General features: G+C 37.0%; 1 protein-coding gene, 1 long non-coding RNA gene and 1 pseudogene across 2 annotated transcripts; all 3 read left to right on the top strand.

The window, feature by feature from the left end:
- Positions 1 to 3,404: 3,404 nt before the first annotated feature.
- On the top strand, positions 3,405 to 7,350 carry LOC116122282 (putative disease resistance RPP13-like protein 1). Its single transcript, XM_031408152.1, has 3 exons — positions 3,405 to 3,565; positions 4,065 to 7,212; positions 7,331 to 7,350. Exons 2-3 carry the CDS (start codon positions 4,080 to 4,082, stop codon positions 7,348 to 7,350), a joined length of 3,153 nt encoding a protein of 1,050 aa, XP_031264012.1. The 5' UTR covers positions 3,405 to 3,565; positions 4,065 to 4,079.
- A 237-nt stretch (positions 7,351 to 7,587) lies between these two features.
- LOC116122262 lies at positions 7,588 to 9,628 on the top strand. The gene is made up of 5 exons (XR_004126871.1): positions 7,588 to 8,501; positions 8,600 to 8,669; positions 8,860 to 8,961; positions 9,109 to 9,373; positions 9,510 to 9,628. It is a non-coding gene; the product is annotated as an uncharacterized LOC116122262 (long non-coding RNA).
- Positions 9,629 to 12,070: 2,442 nt separating this feature from the next.
- Positions 12,071 to 26,037, top strand: LOC116122281 (annotated as a pseudogene).
- Positions 26,038 to 27,367: the final 1,330 nt, after the last annotated feature.

Below are 27,367 nucleotides of genomic sequence, written 5' to 3'. Positions count from 1 at the left end.
CCGGTTGGCTTGGAAATGCCGCAGGAACGTCGTGCTCATCTGAGGCCACGAACTGATCGATCCCGCTGGGAGCGACCTTAACCACCGTTTGACGTGAGAAGTCAGCGTCACGGCCAAACAATGGCATTTCGCGAGCTCCGAAACCTGGTGGAGCTCCATCAGGTTGTTGAACTCATATAAATGATCCTACGGGTCATAATTTCCATCAAACGGTCGCATATCTGGCATTCTGAACCCTGGTGGAAGTGGTGCAGCTAGCACTTCAGGAGAAAATGGGGATGTTGAGGTGACCTGCGCCTGTTCGTTTTGCTGCTCCCTTAACCTGTCTAGAGCTCGCTGCAACTCCTCAATTTGTGGTAACGGAGCCAACCCAGGGTTGCTTTCACCCATGCGAGCCCGACCTTCCCGATTGCGGTTCAGGAGAGTTCGGAGGTCGGATCCCTCCTCGCCTCGACCGGTATTTCCAGCCGCGCTTGACACACGCTGACTAGAGGCGTGTGAAGGCGATGTGTTGTGCGGGGCATTTTCACGACCCTCGCGGTGGTACGAACCGCCCCGCGAGATGTGGGGGCCACCCGTATGGGAACGATCGGGATCGTTCTGCTGGTGGTGATCGGAATCATTGCGCCCAGCATTTTCGCTTGGGTTTGCCTGCGACGTGGCATGGGACAGCTCGGGGTTTACTTTTTCACCGAGTCTCAGCTTCGCCGACACCCTGCTCGGGGCGCCTTTTGTATTCGCTGGCCCTTGGGAGCCCGTAGGCTTATTTTTTGCCACTTGCTTACCCTTGCGCTTACGCGCTACAGTGCTCGCGGCACGGGCTATTTCCCTTTGCCGCTCTTTCGCGCGACCTGCAGGCGTTTTTGGCGGTTGTACCGCTCCAGCTGTCGTAGATGACATGCCCTGGTCCAAACGGTCCAACCTCTGGTTGACCGTCTGGAGAGTATTGTCGAACCTCTCCAGGTAGCTTCTGATAGCAGGATCCAGTTGCGGAGCTGCTGGGGTATTCCCAGCGGCATTTTGCGAAACTGGAGGTATGTTGGAAGGGGTGTCCCTCTGGGCCTGGGGGACTCCTTCAGCATGCTGGTTCACCTGCTCAGGTTCAGATTGGCTGGCCATTGTAGCTGTGAGACCAGTAGGTCAAAGATTCTCCTGATGAAGGGTAGACACTAAATCAGCCCTCTTTCTAGTGCCAAACTGTTGATGCTCATTTTTGGCACCAACCAATTGTCACGTAGATATTACTATTTGATGAATTACCACACGTGATAATGGGTATATGAAGTGAAATAAATGCAAAGAAGACTTTTAAAGTGGTTCGGATGCTAAGATAGCAAATCCTATGTCCACTGATTTATATTGATGTTGGTGTGGGTCAGGTCGCGAAGCGGACTGACGTACATAAGAGTTATGAAAAGTAAGTGTTTTTTACAGGAGAGAGAGAGAGTTTATTTCATGTAAAGAATGGCCGAATCCCCTTAATGAAGGGGTCTTCTTCATTTTATATCAAACTGAAGCGTGTAATCATCATTAAATCCATGGGTTGGTGTGATTGTCAAGATATAATCTGGTTTTACGTCCCATTTCCCTCTTCCCAAGCTGACTTCGCACGATTTGCTGCAGAAAAATGGACGCATGTGAGCTCCATATCATGTGGCAGGTCTGACGTGTGCGTGTTGCTCTAACGGGAGCAGGTCGCTCTTCACACGATTTTCCCACGTCAGCCCTTCATTTTCCAAGGCATAACACATATATACATATATTATTGCTTCTTGGAAGTCAGTGTGAAACAATATTTATAAGTTCATCTCTTGAGTTTTGTTAAACAAATTAATCAAATCATTAATTTTAATCAAACACTAATCAAATTATTGATTGGATGAACTTTTACTTTAAAAAAGCAACCACTATGAAGTTGAATTATTGCAATGGTGGAGCCAAGACTTTAAAACCAAAGTTGCAGACAGTCGGACTCTCTGCTTTATGAGCACGCTGTCCATATTCCATTTTACTTTTTCTTTATTCATAGTGAAGTGTTGAGAGAAAAAGGAAGAAACCTCTCAAACTTTTCATTTTCTGAGTCTCTTTCTACTTCTCCGAAACTCTCCTAATTTCTCCTTTTCATTTCTTATCACAAATTCAACAACTCAAACGCCAAATTCCATCCCTTCGTCTTGCAAATACTGCTTGCTTGTCTTGCAAGGCTAGCCTGGTTTATGGTCAGAGAATTAGTCGAGGTATACATCGTAAGCTGAACTAGATACCCCGATAACAAAAAAATAAATAAAAAAATAATAATAATAATAAAATAAATAAATAAATAAAGAATTCAGAGGTTTTGTTTGTTGTATTCTTGTGATTGGGATGGTGGTCATATGGTGGTTTTATAACCAAACACCATAGCCAAAAATTGGCACATGATGTAGCCATGCTTGGGTGGCCATTTCAAGGTCTCGACAGCAGCGTTGCGACAATTGGTTAAAAAAAAATTGTATTAACATACAAAACACTAATTAATCAAGTCATTAATTTTAATCAAACACCGATCTAATTATTGATTGGATTTGTTAGAGTTGTCGACTACTTCAACATTAATGGGTCATACAGACGCATTCGAGGGTCCCGTTGCCCAGTCAGTGGGTGGGAGTCCCGCTCCACAGTCAGCGGGCGGGGGTTGCAGGGGCAGCGCCCTTGAGTCCGTAGGCGGTTTTGGGCTTTTTCATATATAACCGCTGTATGATTTCTTTTAAGTTATTAATTCCTTATTGGGTTGGACTTAGGAATAGGAATTCTTGTAAAACTAGGTTTAGTCTCTTAAACCTAGTATATAAACATACTTTTCTCTTGTTATGAGTGTGATAACAAATTATAGGGTAATTCATTCATTGTAAACGAAAGAGGTGAGGTATATTACAATAATATTGACTCAGTTGAATATAACCCACATTAACCAGCGCAAATCATGCATATTATTTTCTTTGTTTACTGTATAATTTGTTTTACTGTTATATTTTGTTCTTGCTCCTACCTCTATTTCGTTCAGGATTATCGTTCAATTTCTTATGTGAAATTTCATGGTGGATGCCCGGCTGATGCTTGGAAATTTACTAAAACAAACACACTATGGTCCAATAGGAAGAAAAAAACAAGACATCAAAAAAGAAACCAAAGCTTTTAGCTCTTTCATTTGATTCGAGGTTGAATTATTGCAATGGTGGAGCCAAGACTTTAAAACCAAAATTGCAGACATCTGGACCCTCTGCTTATGAGTACACTGTCCATTTTTCATTTTACTTTTTCTTCATCTCTCATAATGGACACGTGACTCTTGCATGTCCGTTTTTCTGTTTTATTATTCGTAGTAAAGTACTAAAGTGTTCAGAGAAAAAAGGAAGAAACCTCTCAAACTTTTCACTTTCTGAGTCTTTTTCTTCTTCTCCTAAACTCTCCTAATTTCGCCTTTTAATTTCTTACCACAAATTCCACCTCTTCATCTTGTAAACAGTGCTTGCTAGTAGAATTGACTGTTAAGAAATCCAGTAGACCATCGTATCTCAAATTTCAGGTAAGGAAAAACAACCTTCATACCACCACCACTTTTCAAATTGAATCGCAAAACAATCATTTTTAATGTATTTGCGATTGAGTTTTATAATTTATAATTTTGAAATTCTAAATTACTGTTTTCATATTATTTATACTTTTAATTATCATGTCTAAGCGATCTTAATTAATCACCATGCTTAAAGTTTTATAATTTATTGCAATTGAGTTTGTAACAGTTCAAGAATCCGTAGCGGAAAACCAGTTTCTCTTATTTTCACTCTCACTCTTCTTAATAATTATCAATGGAACTTACTCTTGTATTTTTATGTATTATTCAATTTTTTTTTTTAATTAACGCATGCCTAAAGAAAATTACTGTTTATTGATGGCATAGATATGCAGTTTTAAGACTGTTCAACCATATCTATTGAACGAAACTAGTTTCTCTTGCTTTGGCTCTCATTCTTCCCTTTGTTGGATAGATAATCCTTTTCATGTAATTCCTTTCGTTCGAACAGACCAAACCAATCACCATGCCTGTGGCAGAGCTTTTTCTCTCTGCTTTCCTTCAAGTTCTGTTCGACAGATTGGCGTCCAAAGAGTTGCTGAATTTTGTGCGTAGGAACGGGGTAGATTCAAAGCTAACAGAGTGGAAAAGAACGTTGAAAATGATTCAGGCCGTGCTCAGAGATGCAGAGGAGAAGCAACTGAAGAACGAGGCTGTGAAAATGTGGCTGGATGATCTCCAAGATTTGGCTTATGATGCAGAGGACATTTTGGATGAGTTTGCGACGGAAGCTATAGGGGACGAGGTGGAGGCAGAAGATGGTGCTAGCACTAGCAAGGTACGCAGATTTATCCCTGCTTGTTGCAATGCTTTGACTCCAAGTACTGTGAAGTTCAACATCAACATGGGGAACAAGATAGATGGTATTACTACCCGATTGGAGAATCTCTGCAAACAAGGAACTGAGCTTGGGTTGGAGAGAAATGATGGAGCCACATCAAATGCTGCATGGAAAAGACCGGACAGTACATCTGTGCCAATGGAGCCTGCTGTTTTTGGGAGGAAGAAAGACAAAGCCAAGATACTTCAAATGGTGTTAAGTGAGGGATCAAGTGAAGCCAACTTTTGTGTTATACCCATTGTCGGTATGGGAGGAATTGGTAAAACAACACTTGCTCGAGAGGTCTACAATGATGAAGAGGTTATCAAAGTTTTCAATACAAGAGCATGGACGTGTGTCTCAGATGATTTTGATGTTCTGCGCATCTCCAAGGCTATTTTTGAGTCAATCACTGCATCAACTTGCACTCTAACACACTTAAATGAAGTGCAGGTTCAGCTCAAAAACAATATAGCGGGGAAAAAATTCTTATTAGTCTTGGACGATGTTTGGAGTAGGGATTATGACCTGTGGGAAGCCCTAAAGTCTCCATTCTTGGCTGGAGCACCAGGAAGTAAAATAATTGTAACTACACGCAGCAAAGATGTTGCATCGACAATGGAACTAGAAGCATGTTATAACTTGGAGCTTCTGCCAGAAGATGCCTGCTGGGCCATATTTGAGAAGCATGTATCTGGAAGTAGAGTTATTACTGCAAGAAAGAATATGGAATTACTTCGCGAGAAAGTTCTTAAAAAGTGTAAAGGCTTGCCATTGGCAGCAAGAACGCTAGCTGGCCTTTTACGCTCTAAGCAAAAATATGATGAATGGGTGGATATATTGGACAGTGAAATTTGGGATTTGCCAGAGGAAAGTAATATTCTCCCAGTCTTAAAATTAAGTTATCATCATCTTCCGTCGCATCTTAAGAGATGTTTTTCTTATTGTGCAATTTTTCCGAAGGATTATGAATTCGAGAAGGAAGAACTTGTACTTTTGTGGATGGCAGAAGGACTTATTCAACAATCAAACCATAAGAAGCAACTAGAAGACCTAGGCGGCGAGTATTTTTGTGAGTTATTGTCTAGGTCAATTTTTCAACAATTGAGTAATGATAGTTTGAAATTTGTGATGCACGACCTTGTCCACGATTTGGCCCAATGGATTTGTCAGCAGAAGAGTTTTAGATTTGAGGATGAATCGAGTGTCATGCAAATAGAAAGACGTGAAAGGATTCGACACTCTTCTTACACATATAGAATGTACGAAGTTGAGAAGGATTTCAAAGTCTTCTATGGAGTTGAGCAGCTACGGACGTTCCTAAGAATATTAGGGCCATCAAAGCCAATATATGGTCCGAGTTACATAAGTCTATCAATCTTTCCCAATTTATTGCCAAAGCTGAAAAAATTGAGATCACTATCTTTAACAAACTATTGTGCAATTGAACTACCCGACTCAATCGGAGATTTAAAACATTTGAGGTACCTCAATCTTTCTCAAACTCAAATGACAAATCTACCTGAGTCAACAAGTACACTATTCAATTTACAAAGTTTGTTATTAAGAGGTTGTTCTCATCTCAAAAAGTTGCCTTTACAATTGGGAGATTTGGTCAATCTTCACCATCTTGATATTAGAGGTGCAAGACTTATAAGAGAAATGCCTTTGGGAGTGAAAAAACTGAAATGTATTCGAACTTTATCTAATTTTGTTGTGGGTGAAGGTGTCGTATCTAGTTTGAAAGATTTGAAAGAACTAAAGTTTATTCGTGGAGAACTTTATATTTCAAGGTTAGAGAATGCAATTGATTGTCATGAAACAAGAGATTCTATATTGTGTGATAAGAAGGACTTGGAAGTGTTAGTGCTAGAATGGAGTTCTTCTTATGTTTCACAAGACGAAGAAGTTGAGAAAATTGTTCTTGACATTTTACAGCCCCATACAAATCTTAAAGAGCTCACAATCAATAACTTTTGTGGCAAAAAAATTTCATCTTGGATAGGAGATCCATCATTCTCTAATATGGTTTCTTTGAAATTGGATGGATGTGAAAATTGTAAGACCTTGCCTTCGATTGGGCTACTAGGCTCACTTAAAAACCTCACCATCAAGGGGATGAAAATGCTTGAAAAAATAGGCTGTGAGGTTTATGGGGAGAGTTGCTCAGAATCTTTTCAATTACTAGAGACTCTTCGTTTTGAGAATCTGCCAGAATGGGAGCATTGGGATCCTTTTGAAGAAAAGGAGCATGCTGAAAGGTTCTCTCGTCTCAAACAGCTTTCCATATCACAATGTCCTAAACTCTCTGGAAGATTACCTACCCATCTTCTTTCATTAGAGAAACTTGGGGTTAGAGATTGTCAGCAATTGGTGGTTTCGTTCACAAGCCTTCCAATGCTCTGCCGTTTAGAAATAGAAAGATGCAAAGGCGTGGTATGCAATAGTCCAATTGACTCCCAAACATTGAACCCTCTTCCTTCATTGGAAACTGTTGTGATTGATAAATGTGAGGAATTAGAGATTTCTCTCTCAATCCTTCCAGTGCTCCGCTCGTTGGAAATAAATAGTGAAGAATCAAATGTTCCAGGGTTTAGAAGTTGGACCAGGGAGGGATTTCAGAAATTAGAAACTCTGAAAATTGTTGGTTGGGAAGAGCTCACACATTTGTGGGGAAATGAGATTTTTCTTGAGAAGCCACTACAAGGTTCCCAGAGCTTCACCTCTCTTAAAGAGCTGTACATGGCAAAGCTTCCGAATCTTGTTTTGTTTCCAGATGGTTTTCTTTCCATTCCAACAAAAGTTGAAATTAAGGAATGTAATGCTATCACATCATTAGACGGGGGGTTGAATCACAACAATCCACGTGTTGAGCACTTGGAAGTCTATGTTTGCAGGTCTCTATCATTCATTGTGAGAGGCCAACTACCTTCATCTCTAAAAACCCTTTCGGTACAAGGATGTGAAAAATTGGTTTGCATTTGGGAGGATAATGGTACTTCTTCTCCATCTTCTTCTTATGCATTGATGCACAAGGAAGATGTGGACAACACCCCCACATCTCTTCTCTGCAGATTGGTAATATTTTTCTGCCTTTCTCTTACGCACTTATCATCGACATACCAGTTACCTTCAACACTCACATATCTTTCAATATGGGATTGTTCAAATCTCAGGACGTTACTATCTGGAGGACAGTCACCTAAGGCAGAGTCAATAGTAGAGAGTTTTGACAATTACAAGTCTCTTGGATCAACTCTGGAGGGCCAATACACTCTTCGCAATCTTAATGAAATTTATTTTTGGAACTGTTCCAGTCTTGTTTTGGGCCGGGAAATTGTGCTTTCTAACAATATTTCAGCAGTTTGTTTCTCTGGATGTGAGAAGATACAAGCACTACCAAGCGGCATGCACACCGTCAAATCTGTTGGACACTTAACCATATCGAAATGTCCAAGTATGGCATTGTTTCCAGAAGAAGATATTCCCGACAATATAACGTCACTTTATGTTGGTGAACCCAAAATCTACAACTCACTGGCTGGGTGGGGCTTCCACAAATTCACCTCTCTTAGAAGACTCGTAATTGGGGGATACCCAAATGCAGTGTCTTTCCCTGAGGAGGAGATGGGAATGAAGTTGCCATCCTCTCTTAGAAGCCTCATAGTTGATGGATTCCCAAAATTAAAGCACCTATTTCCCATGGGTTTCCAAGATCTCATCTCTCTTGAATGCTTGTGGATCCAGGATTGCCCAAATCTCACAGCTTTGCTAGATTTTCCATCTTCGCTTCTGTTACTTGAAATTCGTAGTTGCCAAAATCTCACATCCTTACCAGACCTTCCATCCTCGCTTCTGACACTAAATGTTTTTAATTGTCCTTTGCTGAAACAACGTTGCAAAAGGGATAAAGGACAAGAGTGGCCCAAGATAACCCACATCCCTTGCGTTATGATAGATTCCAAGTACATTTACGGTCCAGAGGAAGAAGAATGAAGTCAATTTGCATTCAGAATGAAAAAGGCTGAATCTGTCAATTACCTCATTTCATTCCTATGAGCCATTCAGGTCTGTCAATTTCTAGAACCCCACAACATTAGATTTTATCAAAACAATTAGATTTTCATAAAACAGAGTGTTCATTAACAATTATGTTGTTCTTGCAGGGACCAACCAAACAGTCTCAACTCCGGGATGCCATGAGTGGCAGTGCAGTGTACAAAGTTTCAAAGTGAGGTAATTAGTAAAAATGTTGTTCTAGCAGTTTTATAGGTTTTACTATTTTTCAGCTCTGTGAGAACAGAGGCTAATAACAGAGCTCACCACATTGCACATAAATTGTTATTTGAAGTGGCGTGAATTAACCTTTCACTCATCTTGCAACTAATTAGGTTGTATTCCCCGTTATTAATATTTTGTTTTTCAGTGGGAAGAAGATGATTGAAGTACATCATTCTTTCAGAATCTGAGTCTTAAAAGCTTTTCATGTTATTAGTGAGTGATCTTAAGAGAAGCTGCGATGGCAAAGGTAAAACTTTTTTCTTTTAGTCCTGTTTCTTCTGATTCCTTTCTTCGCACCTTTCTGCAAAGTTTCCTATAAAATAGTGGCCGAAACTCTTTAGAGGTTAGGCAACATCAACGTTTTATTAAAGAGATCCAGTTGATTTGTGCTCAGTTGACAGGTAGTCTTTCCTCTAATAATGGGTGGAGCTCAATCTTTCATGGGATGGAATGTATCATTTTGAAATCAGTGTAGTCATTTTGAAGCAAGTGGGCAATTTAATCCAGAATTGGAATACAAATTCCAGTCAGAATTTAAGACTTCATGCTTGCCGCATTATGATGAATTAAGCATAGATGTTGATGAAAGTTTCATCTCTTTTGCTGAAGTTAACTGCTTCTTCATCTCATTGATTCTCTGAAATATTCAGGGTTAAAAGGTAATTACAGAAAAATAGATTATAAGTTTAGTTAATAATAAAGTTTCTGATACTATGGTTGCAGTCTAAAGTCCTAGACATGATGCAGTTTAACAAGGTTTCATTAACATCCAGTTGGTTTGTGTTTTGTGGATAGGTAGATCTTCTTTTAATGAGACAAATGAAGCTGATTCGGATGTGGTTGGCAACAATACACTCTTCTAAGTAGAGCTTTGGATTTTATATATATATATATATATTTTCTTTTTCTTTTCTTTTTTTATTTATATGTAATTGCATGCATTTTCATTTTCTTTATTTACCTATTGTAATAGAATTTCTCAAGAAGGGTAAGGTTCATTATGTCCCCCCTTGTCTAGGTGTATATTTTTTAATCAATTAATAAAATTTCCTCGTACCGTCAAGGTTCCCTAAATACGGAGATAAAAATAATAAATAAATACTTTAGAAGTTATTTGTAACGAGAGTTTTGTTTTGTTGAAAGTTTCTATTATTGGCTTCATTAGCTGCTGCTTTCTACAATTTGGTGTTGGTGTTCAAATGCTGGAATCCTGTTTAGCCTTGCAATAATCAAGATTTGCAGTTTTTGGGTTGTACTATGGTTCAAATGTCTGAATTTTTGTTGCTGAAGATTCTCTTAAAGCCTTTCTAAGGTTATGATTTGCTCTGCCTTTGGCCATGGTTTGTTGATCTTTGCAGAAAACGAGCTGTTGATAATTCTTCTTGTTACAAGACTAAGTTACTTTTGGTTCAAGATAGCACACCTCTCTTGTGTTAATATAGGTTAGAAGTTTATCTATAATCCATACGAGAAAGAATGAATGAACTTCACTTGATCTCTCAAACGAAAAAAGAGACTTGAATCCAATATTTTCTCCATTAATCGTTCTGTTAGTTTCAGGTCTGTCAATTTTTTCCATCACGTAAACCGTATCAGTTCATGTTATGGATCAATGAAGTTATTGTAAGCCGTAACTGCAGAGACTGGCCTAACTCTTTAGACATAGACCAATTATAAATGTTTTCTGAAATCCATTTGGTTTGTATTTTGTAGATAGGCAGGCAGATCTTCTTCTAATGAAGCACAATTGTTGAATTTTAGATGAAGATTGTGCTTCGATTCCAATGCAAGTGTCACGATCACTCTTTCTTCTACTAGCCCCCTAAACAGTTTTTTGATTTTTTTTTTTTATAATTATTATAGTGTTTTATGTTGAAAGTGATAAATGAGATTGGGTAAAACTTACTCTAAAAAGCTAGCTTCTAACCTTATATATTCTTCATAACAGTCCACTAATTTAGCAATGTAAGACAAATACAACTTCTATTCTAACAAAAACTATTGTAGAAGTTTTAATAGCTTTTGAGGTTTAGTTGTGAAAATTGTTGTGCTTTCTAAATCAGAATACATCTATTCATGCGTCCTAAATTAGTATTCCCGTTAACCCATCGTTACAATTTAGTAATTTCTGTTAACTTACTGCAACCATTAATTTCCTGTTAACTAGCTAAACCGTTAATTAACGTTCATTTGGCGTTGTCGTTAATTGAAATTACGAAGTCGTTGCTGTTAGTTAACGCTCTCATGGCGTTGTCATTATCGTTAATTGACGTTCTTCTACCATTAAGGTTATTAAACATTCTTCTCCTATTTCGTTACTTAACGTTCTTCTGTCGTTACCGTTATATAAAGTTCTCCTGTCACTATCCTTATTTAACTTATTGTTTATCGCCGTTACACATTTAACAATTATCACCGTTTTTAAACGTCAGTCGTTCATTCCCAAAATCGCTTCTTGTTCTTCTCCTTCTCCAATTGCTAGTTCTTGAAAAGAAAAAGGTCAAACGACTTATACCTACCCAAGGTTTGGCTAAACAACATTGGTACCCAAAAGGTTTCAAAATGATAAACAGGTACCTTCCGTTAGTGAAAAGACTAGAATGCCCTTTGAAAAATATTAGTCTATTTTTTAATTATTTTTAGACCCCTTAAGTTTATTAATTCCATCAAATACCCCCAGAAAAAGGTTTAAAAATTAACAAAAACACCCCCACCCACCCATACTTGTTAGATTCCAACGGCCACCACCGTAAATGGCCAGCAATTCACCGATCTAGCCTTTTCCGGCCAGATCTATAGTGAATCTGGCCGGAAAAGACTAGATCTGACATGAAAAGGCCAAATCTGGTCGGAAAGTGACAGCTAAAGAAATGGTCATCGTTGACAGACAACGACGGTCACATCTTTGGCCCTCGCTGACGGCCAAAGATGGAGTGTTGCGGCCGTCTACGGCTAGATATGGCCTTTTCCGGCCATATTCGTGTCTTTTTCAGCCATATCTGTGGTGGATCTGGCCGGAAAGGCCAGATCAGTGAATTACCGACCATTTTCGATGATGGTGTAGACCATTGTGACAGATTTCGACTACCACCAGCAGTGGCCATCGGAATCTGGCAAGTATGGGTGAGTGTGGGTATTTTTGTTAATTTTTAAACTTTTTTCTAGGGGTATTTGATGGAATTAATAAAATTAAGGGGTCTAAAAGTAATTAAAAAATAAACTAATATTTCTCAAAGGGTATTCTAGTCTTTTTACTAACAAAAGGTACCTGTTTGTCGTTTTGAAACCTTTTGGGTACCAATCGGTATTTCTCCAAACCTTGGGTAGGTATTAGCCGTTTCCCCAAATAAAAACCATGACAGTATACACAAGTAACGAACAATCACTTCACTAATGTCCTCCTTCACTTCCTCCACCGCCAAAAGAATCTCTCAAATCCCCCACAAATTCCCCAAATTTAAACCCTTTTCTCAGAACAAACCTCAAACCAAACCATTAAACAATGGCCATCATCATGAGCTTCGAGCTTCTCAAATGGAGAACAGTATCTATAACCTTCTCACTATAGACTGTTGGGAGTCGCTGAACCACATGGACTACAAGTTAGCTTCACTCAGACCGGTTCATGGCAAGCTGGCTTTGAAATTTCTCAACTGGGTCGTGAAAAACCCTGGTTTGGAACTCACTCACTTGACTCACTTACTTTGTTTAACAGCTCATGTTCTTGTTAAAGCTAGAATGTATGATGATGCCAAGGTGATATTTAGGCAGTTAGCTCAAATGGGTATTGGTCAAAATTCCGTTTTCGGTGCTCTGATTAATACATACCCTCTTTGTAATTCAAATCCCTCTGTTTTTGACTTGTTGATTCGGGTTTATATGAGAGAAGGGATGGTTGTGGAGGGGTTGGAGACGTTTAGGTTGATGGGTTTTAGAGGGTTTAATCCGTTGATTTTTACTTGTAATATGATGTTAGGATGTTTGCAGAAAGAGTGTGGGGTTGGCTCAGTTTGGTTGGTTTTTAGGGAAATGCTGGCTCGGAAGATTTGTCCTAATGTTGCTACTTTTAATGTGTTGATAAACGTTTTGTGTGTTGAAGGGAATTTTAAGAAAGCCGATTATTTAGTGAGAAAGATGGAGGAGAGTGGTTATGTTCCCAATGTAGTGACGTATAATACTTTGCTCAATTGGTATTGCAAGATGGGGAGGTATAAAGCGGCGTTTGTGCTGATTGATCATATGGGGTGTAAGGGTATCAAAGCTGATGTATGTACATATAATATGCTTATTGATGATTTTTGCAGAAACAATAGAAGTTCAAAAGGTTATTTACTGTTGAAAAATATGAGGAAGAGGAGGATATCTCCTAACAAAGTCACTTATAATACTCTTATTAATGGGTTTGTTAAGGAGGGAAAGATTGGGATTGCAACTCGGGTTTTTGATGAGATGTCAATGCTTAATATTTCACCAAATAGTATTACTTACAATGCTTTAATTGATGGACACTGCAACAAGGGTAATTTTGAAGAAGCTTTGAGTCTTTTGGTTAGGATGGAAGCAGTTGGACTAAGACCTAATGAAGTCAGTTATGGGGCTCTTTTAAATGGATTATGTAAACATGACAAGTTTGACTTAGCAAGGGGTTTCCTGGAGAAAATGAGGACTGGCGGAATGGTTATTGGCCATGTAGCATATACATCAATTATTGATGGGCTAAGCAAAAATGGAACAATAAAATTTGGGTCCCATTCCACATAAGGAGAAAATCAAATATTTGTAGAATATCAGCTTAAAATATTTACTAGATGAATTTGTTCTGCATCTACCCGTTATCTCTACCGGAGTTTTATTAAACTAAACAAGTCATCAATTTTAATCAAATTATTGATTTCAATTTCATTGATTTTATCTATTCTGTGAAACTTGTAGGCTTGTAGAATGACTTTGGCTGGTGTTTGGAAATTTACTAAAACAAACAGTATTATGACCACTAACAAGGAACCTCTCAAACTTTCCATTTTCTAGGTCTCTTCATCTCCTAAACTCTGCCTAGCTCTTTATTTATTCTCCTATTTTCTGATCACAAATTAATTCATCCAATTGAATGAAAAATATGTATTATTTTCGTGATTAGGATAACAATATTAATTCTGAAATTTTCTGAAACGCAATTAGGACTCTTGGGTTGCTTCAGGTCCTCCCCCCTTTTCTTCCTTGTCCATTTGTTATGCTTTTGATACTTATCTCTTCTTTAGACAATTATGTCTCTTAATTTCTCCTGTACTATGATTATGATTTATCAAAGTGTTTGGAAAATTTCTGTGGACGGTGCATGGTGGTGTCCACACGGTCTGATAAAGAGAATAGGAAAGAAACAATTTGATTTAACTTTTTTGTCTTTTTATTAAACAAACATTACAGAGACTACGCATGAGGGGTGAGTTTTGATGATTCTGAGATGCTTACCTCTGACTCGCAGTTGCCTTTTTATACATTTTAGCAACTGGCTTCGTCAGCTACTAGTTCTTGGAGTTCTTCATGAGGTTTGAGTAGAGCAGTGTTTGCAAAAAAAAGTTGAGGGAATGTTGACTGAATCTGTTGTATTGTAACTTAAATTGGTCTATTTCTTTATTAAGAACAAAATTGTCTTTTCATTTTGTAACCTTTCGTATATATTGTCATTTGTCTTTGTATTTGTAAGTGGAGTGAAAAAATACAAATTAGGGGGCGTTTGTCTAAGCTTATGAAAATTAGCTTATAAGCAACCATTACTTATAAGCTAAAATTAACTTATGAGCATTTGAAATTTTAAGCAATTACGTGTTTGGTTAAAGTACTTATAAGTGACTGATAAGTAATTGACGTGTTTGGTAAAATGTGGCTTATAAGTACATTTTATTATAAAATTACTAAAAAAGGTATTACATTAAACAATGGCATACTATGGAATTTTAAAATTAAACAATGGCATACTATGGAATTTTAAAATTAAACAAGGATAATGTGGTAATATACTTGGTCAAACTAGCTTATAAGCAAAGTGCTTATAAGCCAAAAAAAAAAGTACCTCCCCCCTAACTTATTTTTTTTGGCTTATAAGTTCAACTTATAAGCTCAAAAAAATTATAAACAAACAGGTCAATTTAATTTTAGAGCTTATAAGCTAGTTTGACCAGCTTATAAGCTTAGACAAACACCCTCTTAGTAGAGAAAAAGATGAGGGTGTGCTCTTGTGTCATGCAACTCCCAAAAATTGTTTGAGGGTGTCTAGGGAGAATATTATGCACTTATGTTTCCTCTTTTCAAATAGCAGATTATAATCATGGTTTGTGGATGTAGGCATAATGGCCTAAACCATGTAACTCTAATGTACATTTTTGAGTTCTAATTTTACCGGATTTCATTTTATTTTGAAGGAATTGGTTAATATATATAAGGAAAGATCGACAAAAAACGCATACATACATATATGTATTGCTTCTTGGAAGTCAGTGTAAACAATTAATATTTATATGTTGATCAATTTGTCCTATACTTACCCTTAATCTCTTGAGTTTTGTTAAACTAATTAATCAAGTAACTAATTTTAATCAAACACCGATCTAATTATTGATTGGATTATCATTCAATTTTCTTTTATGTAATTTCATGGAGGGTGCCCACTGATGCTTGGAAATTTACTAAAACAAACACACCATGGACCACTAGGAAGAAAAAACAAGACATTAAAAAAGCTCTTTTCATTTGATTTGTGGTTGAATTATTGCAACGGTGGAGCCCGGACTTCAATGCCAAAGTTGCAGACAGTTGGACTCTCTGCTTTATGAGTAGGCTGTCTATTTTCCATTTTACTTCTTTTTTTTCCATTTTATTGTTCATAGTGAACTGTTGAGAGAAAAAGGAAGAAACCTCCCGAAATTTTCATTTTCTGAGTCTCTTTCTTCTTCTCCCAAAACTCTCCTAAAGCACCAATTTCCATCTCCTTATCTTGCAGACAGTGCTTGCTTGCAGAATCGACTGTTAAGATATATAGAAGACCCTCATATCACTCATTTCAGGTGAGAAAAAATAACCTTCATATCAATACCACTTTTTAAATTATTATTTATAATTTTAAAGTTGCTTCAGAATTAATTATCAGGTTTAAGCCCTCTTAATTAGTCATCATGCTTAAAGTGTTATAGTTTATTGCAATTGAGTTTTTTACAATCCATAGCGGAAAACCAGTTTCTCTTGCTTTCACTCTCACTCTTCTGTTTGTGTGATCGATAATCGATCCTTTTGATTTAACTCCTTTCTTTCTAACAGAAAAAACCAATCACCATGCCTGTGGGAGAGCTCTTTCTNTAAACTCTTTGGACATTGAGCAGATGTTAAGGTTTTGTTAAGACATGGAGCTCGATCTAGATGTAGGAAGCAATGGTACACTAAGCTTGGTGGAGCTCCAGCTGATTTTAGTACAATAAGGTATATGCGTGAAGGATGAATTTCTGGAGTTATTTACAATAAGGAATGGTACAAGTTTTACTCAAAACGTTATTTACAATAAGCTTGCTGGCCTACTACAATTGTTATTTTGAAAGTTTCTGCTGTTGGCTTGCTGAACTCTGCTTTCTGCAGCTTTCTGAGAGGTGTCGGTGCTTGAATGTAGCCAAATATTTTAGGTGTGTATACATTAAATTTGGAGATGAATTATTGAAATGGTGGAGCCAACGCCAAAGACTTTTAAAACCAAAGACCTATCCTTTATGAGCACTTGACTCTTGGATGTCCATTTTCCACTTTAATTAATCATAGTGAAGCGTTGAGAGGGAAGGAAGAAACCTCTCGAACTTTTCATTTTCTGAGTCTCTTTCTTCTTCTCCTAAACTCTCCTCATTTCTTCTTTTAGTTTCTTATCACAAATTCAAACACCAATTTCCATCTCTTCATCTTGCAGACAGTGCTTGCTACTAGAATCAACTGTCAAGAAATCCAGAAGCCCCTCATATCACTAATTACAGGTCAGGAAAAACAACCTTCATATCACCACCACTTTTCAAATAGTTTAAGGATCCTTTTATGCTTATATCTTCAAGGATCCTTTAAAATGAAACAGATAGGTTGTTTAATCCTTTTAGGATTATATCTTCACTACTGGACATGTATGTTAAATTATTTTAATTGATATTATTAATTTTTTTAAATTTTTAAATTTTTTTATTAATATAGTCTATGTTTTATTTTTTTAAATAAATAAAAAAAATCAATAAATGAATATTTTTATAGTAAAATTAGATAATAAAAATGACTATTTACCGAGTTTGCAATGCTATATAGCTTTAGAGACAAATTATTCTCACAGATAAACATAGAAAATATATTATATAATTTATAAGTGATGTGAAATAAATTCATCTAAAACATATTTCCATATACTGTAATTCAAATCATCTCTTAATTGCATTTCTTAGAAGCTTAAACATTTTTGAAACAAATTATATTTGGAATTTTGATTTATTAACTCTTGCTTTTAGAGTAAATATCATTTTTCTGTTAATTATTTCAATTGTAGAGGAAATGAAGAAGATAAGGCAGAGAAAGTTAAAATTCCGTACAACTGTAATATCAAATGTCTTTTTTATTACCATCATTCTCTTTCTTGATTGTTGCTCTTCATGTGATTATCATCCTTCTCTGTATGAGAATTTTAATTCATTCTTATCATTTCTTCCTACGTAGTCAAAACCATGCTGTGCTTTTCTTCAGGTGTTGTTCGACAGATTGGCACCGAGTAAGCTGTCGCTCTTTCCATGTGAACATGGGATACGTTCAGAGTTGAAGCAGTGGAAGAGAAAGTTTTTAATGATCAAGGCAGTGCTCAACGATGCCGAGGAGAAGCAACTGAAGAATGAGGCTGTGAAAATGTGGTTGGACGATCTCCAAGACTTGGCTTATGATGTGGAGGACATCCTGGATGAGTATGCCACTCAGGTTCTAGAGCGGGAATTGATGACGGAACAACCGACAAAAAAAATTGCTGATTATTTCTCTTCTTGGACTCTAAGTGCTCTGATTTCCCAGGCTGATATGAAGTCCAAGACAGAAGAGATAACTCGACGTTTAGAAGATCTCTGTTAAGAAAAGAATGATCTTGGTCTCAAAGAGGTTGCCGGAGGCTCATCTACTATTGCATGGCAAAGACCACCTAGTACATGGGTCCCAATTGAACTAGCAGTTATTGGAAGAGATGCTGATAAAGCCAAGATACTTGAAATGGTGTTAAGCGATAAACAGACTGGTGGCAGCTTTCATGTACTACCCATTGTTGGGCTAGGAGGAGTTGGCAAAACAACACTTGCTCGGCAGGTATACAAAGGCAGTGGCAGATTTCAATCCGAGAGCATGGACGTGTGTCTCAGATGATTTTGATGTTTTGCGTATCTCCAAGGCTATTTTTGAATCAATCACTGCATCAGCTTGTACTCTAACGAACTTAAACGAAGTGCAAGTTCAGCTGAAAAATAAGATAGCAGGGAAAAAATTCTTGCTAGTCTTGGACGATGTTTGGAGTAAGGATTATGATTTGTGGGAAGCCCTAAAGTCTCCATTCCTAGCTGGAGCACCAGGAAGCAAAATAATTGTAACTACACGCAACAAAGATGTTGCATCGACAGTGGAACTAGAAGCATGTTATAACTTGGAGCTTATGCTAAAAGATGCCTGCTGGGCCATATTTGAGAAGCATTTATCTAGGAGTAGAGTTTGTTGCTGCAGAAAAGAATATGGAATTAATTCGGAAGAAGGTTGTTAAAAAGTGTAAAGGCTTGCCGTTGGCAGCAAGAACGTTGGCTGGCCTTTTACGCTCTAAGCAAAAATATAATGAATGGGTGGATATATTGGACAGCGAAATTTGGGATTTGCCAAAGGAAATTAAGTAATATTCTTCCTGTGTTAAAATTAAGTTATTATCATCTTCCCTCTCATCTTAAGATATGTTTTGTTTATTGTGCAATTTTTCCAAAGGATTATGAATTCAAGAAGGAAGAACTTGTACTTTTATGGATGGCATAAGGACTTATTCAACAATCAAATCATAAGAAGCATCTAGAAGACCTAGGTAGCGAGAATGTTTGTGAGTTATTTTCAAGGTCATTTTTTCAACAATCGAGTAATGATAGTTTGAAATTTGTGATGCACACCTTGTCCATGATTTGGCCCAATGGATTTCTCTAGAAACAAGTTTTAGATTTGAGAATGAATCGAGTGTCATGCAAATAGAAAGACGTGAAAGGATTCGACACTCTTCTTACCCATTTAGAAGGTATGAAGTTGAGAAGGATTTCAAAGTCTTCCATGGAGTTGAGCAGCTGCGAACGTTCCTAAGAATATTGGGGCCATCAGAGTCGATATATGATATGAGTTACGTAAGTCCGTCAGTCTTTCCCAATTTATTGTCAAAGATTAGAAAATTGAGATCACTATCTTTAACAAACTATTGTGCGATTGAACTACCCAACTCAATTGGAGATTTGAAACATTTAAGGTATCTCAATCTTTCTCAAATTCAAATCACAAAGCTACCTGAGTCAACAAGTTCACTATTCAATTTACAAAGTTTGTTGTTAAGAAGTTGTTCTTATCTCAAAAAGTTGCCTTTACAAATGGGAGATTTGATCAATCTTCGTCATCTTGATATTAGAGGTGCAAGACTTGTAAGAGAAATGCCTTTGGGAGTGAAAAAACTGATATGTATTCGAACCTTATCTAATTTTGTTGTGGGTGAAGGTGTCGTATCTAGTTTGAAAGATTTAAAAGAATTAAAGTTTATGCGTGGAAAACTTTATATTTCAAGGTTAGAGAATGCAACTGATTGTCATGAAACAAGAGATATTATATTGTGTGATAAGAAGGATTTGGAAGTGTTAGTGTTAGAATGGAGTTCTTCCAATGCCTCACGAGATGAAAAAGTAGAGAAAATTGTTCTTGACATTTTACAACCCCATACAGATCTTAAGGAGCTCACAATCAATAACTTTTGTGGCAAAAAATTTTCATCTTGGATAGGAGATCCATCATTCTCTAATATGGTTTCTTTGAAATTGGATGGATGTGAAAATTGTAAGACCTTGCCTTCGATTGGGCTACTAGGCTCACTTAAAAACCTCACCATCAAGGGGATGAAAATGCTTTAAAAAATAGGCTGTGAGGTTTATGGGGAGAGTTGCTCAGAATCTTTTCAATTACTAGAGACTCTTCGTTTTGAGAATCTGCCAGAATGGGAGCATTGGGATCCTTTTGAAGAAAAGGAGCATGCTGAAAGGTTCTCGTCTCAAACAGCTTTCCATATCACAATGTCCTAAACTCTCTGGAAGATTACCTAACCATCTTCTTTCATTAGAGAAACTTGGGGTTAGAGATTGTCAGCAATTGGTGGTTTCGTTCACAAGCCTTCCAATACTCTGCCGTTTAGAAATAGAAAGATGCAAAGGCATGGTATGCAATAGTCCAATTGACTCCCGAACATTGAACCCCCTTCCTTCATTGGAGACTGTTGTGATTGATAAATGTGAGGAATTAGGGATTTCTCTCTCAATCCTTCCAGTGCTCCGCTCGTTGGAAATAAATAATGAAGAATCAAATGTTCCAGGGTTTAGAAGTTGGACCAGGGAGGGATTTCAGAAATTAGAAACTCTTCAATTGTTGGTTGGGAAGAGCTCACTCATTTGTGGGGAAATGAGATTTTTCTTGAGAAGCCACTACAAGGTTCCCAGAGCTTCACCTCTCTTAAAGAGCTATGCATGAGAGAGCTTCCGAATCTTGTTTTGTTTCCAGATGGTTTGCTTTCCATTCCGACAAAAGTTGAAATTAGTAGATGTCATGCTATCACATCATTACACGGGGGGTTGAAGCACAACAATGCACGTGTTGAGCACTTGGGCGTCTACCGTTGCAATTGTCTATCATTCATTGTGAAAGGCCAACTACCTTCATCACTAAAAACCCTTTCGATAGCCGAATGTGAAAAAATGGTGTGCATTTGGGAGGATACTGGCACTTCTTCTCCATCTTCTTCTTATGCATTGGACAATACCACCACATCTCTTCTCTGCAAATTGGAAATATATCACTGCGCTTCTCTTACGCACTTACCATCGACATACCAGTTACCTCCAACACTCAAAGAGCTTACAATTTGGTATTGTCGAAATCTCAGGACGTTACTATCTGGAGGACAATCACCTAGGGCAGAGTCAATGGTAGAGAGTTTTGACAATTACAAGTCTCTTGGATCAACTCTGGAGGGCCAATATACTCTTCCCAAGCTTAACAAAATTTATATTTGGACATGTTCTAGTCTTGTTTTGGGACCAAGAGTACGCTTGATATCAGTAGTCTAATGTCTTTAGAAATGGAGCAATTTTATCAAGGATTCATTAACATCCAGTTGGTTTGTGTTTTGTGGATAGGTAGACCTTCTTCTAATGAGACAAATGGAGCTGATTCGGACGTGGACAGTAACAATACACTCTTCTCGGTAGAGCTTTGGATTATATTTTCTTTTCTTTTTATTTTTTTAATTTCTATCTAATTGCATGCATTTGTATTTTCTTTATTTACCTATTGTAATAGGGTTCTTCAAGAAGGGTAAGTTCATTATGTCCCCCTTGTCTAGGTGTATCTTTTATATTTAATTAATAAAATTTCCTCATACCATCGAGGTTCCCTAAAAAAGAAGATAAAAATAATAAATAAATACTTCGGAAGTTATTTGTAATGAGAGTTTTGTTTTGTTTTCTTTAAGTTTCTATTATTGGATTCATTAGCTGCTACTTTCTGCAATTTGGTGTTGGTGTTCAAATGCTGGAATCCTGTTGATCAAGATTTGTAGTTTTTGGGGTTATTGGTTCAAATGTCTGAATTTTTGTTGCTGAAGATTCTTTTAAAGCCTTTCTAAGGTTATGATTTGCTATGCCTATGCCTATGGCCATGGTTTATTGTTCTTCTCAGAAAACAAGCTGATAATATATATTTCTTCTTGTTATAAGACTAAGTTACATTGGCTGAAGATAGCATGCATCACTTGTGTTAATATAGGTTCGAAGTTCATCTATTATCCAGACGAGAAAGAATGAATGAACGAAAAAAGAGACTTGAATCCAATATTTTCTCAACTCACCGTTCTGCTATTTTTAGGTCTTTCAATTAATTTCATCACTTAAACCGTATCAGTTTATGTTATGGATCAAAGAAGTTATTGTAAGCTATTACTGCAGAGGTTAGCCTAAACTCTTGAATCCAAATGAAACATGAGGGACTGATTCGGATCATGGAAGACAGTAAAACACTGTTCTTGGTGGAGCTTCAATGACATTAAACCAACACTGATAGATGCTAAAAAGACAAACTTGAACAATAAATTTATGCAATAGTTTCGGAATCAGACTTGAGAACATATTTGCAATGAAACAAGTCATCAGCTCAATTGTTGAATTTTAAATGAAGATTGTGCTTGGATTCTACTGCCAAGTGTCAAAGTCACTCTTTCTTCTACTGGCCTCCTAAATAGTTTTTTTGATTATTTTTTTTTGTTACTATAGTGTTTTATGTTTGAAACTCATAAATGGACTTGGATAGAACTTACTTCAAAAAATTAGCTTTTAATCACGTATATCTATTATAATAGTCTAACAACGTGGTGATGTAAGACAAATACAATTTCTAACAAAAACTGCTATATAATTTTCAGAAATTAAAGCTTTCAATAGCTTTTGAGGTGTAGTTGTGAAAATGCTATGATTTCTAAATTAGAAAACATCAACTCAAGGGTCCTAAATCAGAAATTTCGTTAACTCACTATTACAATTTAGTGATTCCTGTTAATTCACTGCAACTGTTAAGTCCCTGTTAACTAGCATGATCGTTACTTAGCGTTCATTTGCCATCGTCGGTAATTGAAATTACAAAGTTGATACTGTTAGTCAATGCTCCCATTATCATTAATTGACGTTTTTCTGCCCGTTGCAATTTATTAAACGTTCTCCTCCTGTTATCGTGAGTTAACGTTATGCTATCGTTACAATTATATAACATTCTGATGTCATAATAGTTATTAATAAATTTTGGCTCACAACTAAATCTTATAAGCCTCGTTTCACAACCTCAATATGATAGTTTATAATTGGTTAGTTTATAATTGAGTAAGTATGATATATTACAAGTTGAGTAGACTCTATTATAAGCTGACATGTTGAAATTGTGAGAAAAGTGTGTGAAATTAAGTTATAATTGTAATATTATCCACGTGTACTACAAGTTAGCTTCTCTCAGACCGGTTCACGGGAAGCTTGCTTTGAGATTTCTCAACTGGGTCGTGAAAAACCCTGGTTTGGAACTCACTCGACTCACTTACTTTGTTTAATAGCTAATGTTCTTGTTAAAGCTAGAATGTATGATGATGCCAAGGTGATATTTAGGCAGTTAGCTCACATAGATATTGGTCAAAATTCCGTTTTTGGTGCTCTGATGAACACATACCCTCTTTGTAATTCAAATCCCTTTGTTTTTGAATTGTTGATTAGGGTTTATATGAGAGAAGGGATGGTTGTGGAGGGGTTTGAGACGTTTGGGTTGATCGGTTTTAGAGGGTTTAATCCGTCGATTTTTACTTGTCATGTGATGTTAGGATGTTTGCAGAAAGAGTGTGGGATTGGGTCAGTTTGGTTGGTTTATAGGGAAATGTTGGCTAGGAAGATTTGTCCTAATGTTGGTACTTTTAATGTGTTGACAAACGTTTTGTGTGGAAGGGAATCTTAAGAAAGCCGATTATTTAGTGAGAAAGATGGAGGAGGGTGGTTATGTTCCCAATGTAGTGACGTATAATACTTTGCTCAATTGGTATTGCAAGAAGGGGAGGTATAAAGCGGCATTTGAGCTGATTGATAACGTGGGGTGTAAGGGTATCAAAGCTGATGTATGTACATATAATATGTTTATTGATGGTTTGTGCAGAAACAATAGAAGTTGAAAAGGTTATTTACTGTTGAAAAATATGAGGAAGAGGAGGATATCTCCCAACGAAGTCACTTATAATACTCTTATTAATGGGTTTGTTAAGGAGGGAAAGATTGGGATTGCAACTTTTGTTTTTGATGAGATGTCAAGGCTTAATCCTTCACCAAATAGTATTACTTAAAATGCTTTAATTGATGGACACTGCAACAAGGGTAATTTTGAAGAAGCTTTGAGAATTTTGGTTAAGATGGAAGCAGTTGGACTAAGACCTAATGAAGTCAGCTATGGGGCTCTTTTAAATGGATTATGTAAACATGCCAAGTTTGACTTAGCAAGGGGTTTCCTGGAGAAAATAAGGACTGACGGAATGGTTATTGGCCGTCAATTATTGATGAACTATGCAAAAATGGGATGCTTGATGAAGCTATGCAATTGCTCGATAATATGCTTAAGGATGGATTGAATCCTGATCTTATCACATTTTCTGTACTTATAAATGGATTTTGCAGAGTGGGGAAGACTGAAAATGTGAAGGAGTTATTATGTAAATTGTATAGAGCTGGATTTGTTCCTAACGGCATCATATACTCTACATTAATCTATAACTTCTGCAAGATGGGAAATGTTGCGGAAGCATTGAAGGTCTTTGCAATGGTCATGATTCAGATAAGTTTTCATTTAATGTGTTGGTTGCTTCTCTATGTAGAGTTGGAAAAGTTGGTGAGGCAGAAGATTTTATGCATCACATGAGCAGAATAGGTCTTGTCCCTAACTCAGTGACTTATCATTGTATTATAAATGGCCATGGAATGTTGGGAAATGGGTTAAAAACATTTTCTGTGTTTGACAAAATGATTAAACTAGGTCATCACCCAAGTCATTTCACATATGGTAGTTTACTTAAAGAACTATGCAAAGGAGGTAATTTGCAGGAGGCAAAACAATTTTTGAATAGGCTTCACTGCATTCCTTCTGCTGTTGATACTATTGCCTACAACACAGCAATTTCTGAGGCATGCAAATCTGGAAAATTATGGGAGGCACTGGTCCTTCTTGATCAGATGGTACAGGATAATTTGTTGCCTGATAGTTATACATATACTAGTCTTCTTTCTGGGTTATGTAGGAAGGGCAAAGCGGTTTCTGCTCTTCTTTTCTTTGACAAAGTGAGGGCAAAAGGTACTGTTCCAAATGGGGTGATGCTTACCTGCTTGGTTAATGGCCTTTTCAAGGCTGGTCAATCGAAGGCTGCTCTGTATATCTATGATGCAATAGAGAAGGAAGGTGTCTTCCCTGACACTGTTTCTCTTAATGCTGTTATAGATGGATTCTCAAGGATGGGAAAAATGATGAAGGCATATGATTATCAACAATGGGGAGCAGAGGTCTGCGCCCTACTTTGGCTACATATAATATTCTCTTGCATGGTTTTTCCAAGAAAAAAGATTTGTTAATGTGCTTTATGTTGCACAGTATCATGATGAAGACTGGCCTTTTGCCTGGCAAGTTAACGTGTCATTCTCTCATTCTTGGATTCTGTGAGACTGGTATGTTAGAAGTAGGTGTTAAATTCTTGAAAAAGATGGTAGTATAACGTACTGTAGTTGATCAGCTTACTCTTAACATGCTTATAATGGAGTGTTGTAAAACTGGTGAGTTGGGGAAGGCTTCTGATCTGCTGAATGTTATTAATAAATTGGGAGTTTTTCCTGATATAAATACCTATGATGCTATCGTAGCTGGACTAAACAGAGTTTCTGCTTTCCAAGAATCCCATTCTGTTGTGCATGACATGTCAGAGAGGGGTTTCACACCTAAACTTACGCAATGTATTACCTTAATTAATGGTATGTGTAGAATGGGGGATCTAGAAGGAGCATTTAGGCTAAGAGATGAGGTGGAGGCACTTCAGGTCAGTCCCTGGGATGTAGCTGAGAGTGCAATCGTAAGAGGTCTTGCACTATGTGGGAAGGTTGAAGAAGCAATGCTGGTTCTTAATCGCATGCTAAGGATGAGACTTGTTCCAACTGTTGCTACTTTTACGACTCTGATGTACAAGTTCTGCAAAGAAGCTAACTTTGTAGAGGCCCTGAAGTTGAAAGGCATAATGGAATGCTGCAGAGTGAAGCTTGATGTGGTTGCATACAATGTTCTCATTTCGGGCCTTTGTGCACATGGTGATGTTATAGCTGCACTTGAATTATATGAAGAGATTAAACAAGGGGGTCTTTGGCCCAATACCACCACATATACTGTTCTCATTGATGCCATTTCCAAGGAGGAGAATTTTGTAAAAGGTGAAATGCTTTTAAAGAATTTACAGTAGAGGAAAATGATATCTTGGGATTGGGATGGAAGCACTCAACATTTGCATGAGGGCTTGATGATTGCGCTGCAAAAGTTGAAATCATTTAGTCACAAGAGAAGAAAATAATGCCAGATCAAGTAGAAAATCCATGTAATTGGGTTGAGCACACATAGTATATACTTGGAGCACTAGTGCCTTGTTATTTGGTTCGTCAGATACTCCTTTTTTCTTTGATTAATTCTTTTTTCCACAATATTTCTTGTTTACTTCAGGACTAATCTGTTATATGTTCTTTTCAGATGATGTGCACTCTACATCATTTCTGAAAATCATTTGAATCACAGAACCTGTTGAAAGGATTTTGCTTTTGATGTTTTAACATCAGGAGCTCTGACTCAGATTATCGACTTTTCGATTAGCTCTGGTAATTGTAGAAAAGATTCCATTAATCAATTTCATCTGGAATAATGGAATCTAACTTGATGATGTTTGAATAATGTATTTTGATATGAACTTTTGATGATCTAACTTGCTGGTGATTGAATAATGTTTTGGCAGCTATAATTTGCAGCAAAGAGACAACGACAATGCAATTTTCTCTTAGAATCAGACGCAATTCTGGTTTTAAATTGAAGTTTAGAATAACTGCTTGTGTCATTAGGCCATTATACATTTAAAGAAATGCAGGTGGAGCCACTTGCCTGAAGTGTACCGAGCAATATTCAAACTTGTGAAGAGTTAAGTTAATCTCAAATTGGTAAAATGCTGTGATCAACATGGACCATCTATGATCTGGAGATGTATCCTGATTTGTTGTCAAATTCTTTGATCTATCATCTGGCATATAAAATTATGAAATTATAATTTTATAATTTTATATCACAGAAAACTCTTTGGCTTCTGTCCAAACCGCTGTCATTTTTCTCTTTTAGCCGTCATATATAACTCACAGCTCTATTACACATCTCTCTTTCTTCCAACTCTCTCTCTCTTCTTTTTCATTAATGTCGGTATTGTCACTTTCTCTCTCTAAAAGTTTCCATTTTTGTTGCCAAGTTTTAATTTCTCTCTCTAAAAGTCTAACTTTATTTTTGCTAAGTTTCTTTTCAATGCCAAAATTGGTTGATTTTTTTAGTGCTAATGATGGCCTTACTAAAAATATCCATACATTCATATATGTATTGCTTCAGTAGTTTTTAACAATTTGAACACTTGATTCTTGGAAGCCAGGTCATTAATTTTAATTAAATTATTGATTTGAACTTCACCGAATTCTGTTTTGTGAATTTCATGGAGAGTTGGCGGTGGATTACGTAGGTCAGTACAATAACTTGCGGTTGGTGCTTGG

This window comes from Pistacia vera, unplaced genomic scaffold (genome assembly GCF_008641045.1).
Source record: "Pistacia vera cultivar Batoury unplaced genomic scaffold, PisVer_v2 Contig133, whole genome shotgun sequence".
Lineage (NCBI taxonomy): Eukaryota > Viridiplantae > Streptophyta > Magnoliopsida > Sapindales > Anacardiaceae > Pistacia > Pistacia vera.
Note: the sequence above shows the minus strand (reverse complement) of the source record. Positions and strands in the feature narration are given on the sequence as shown.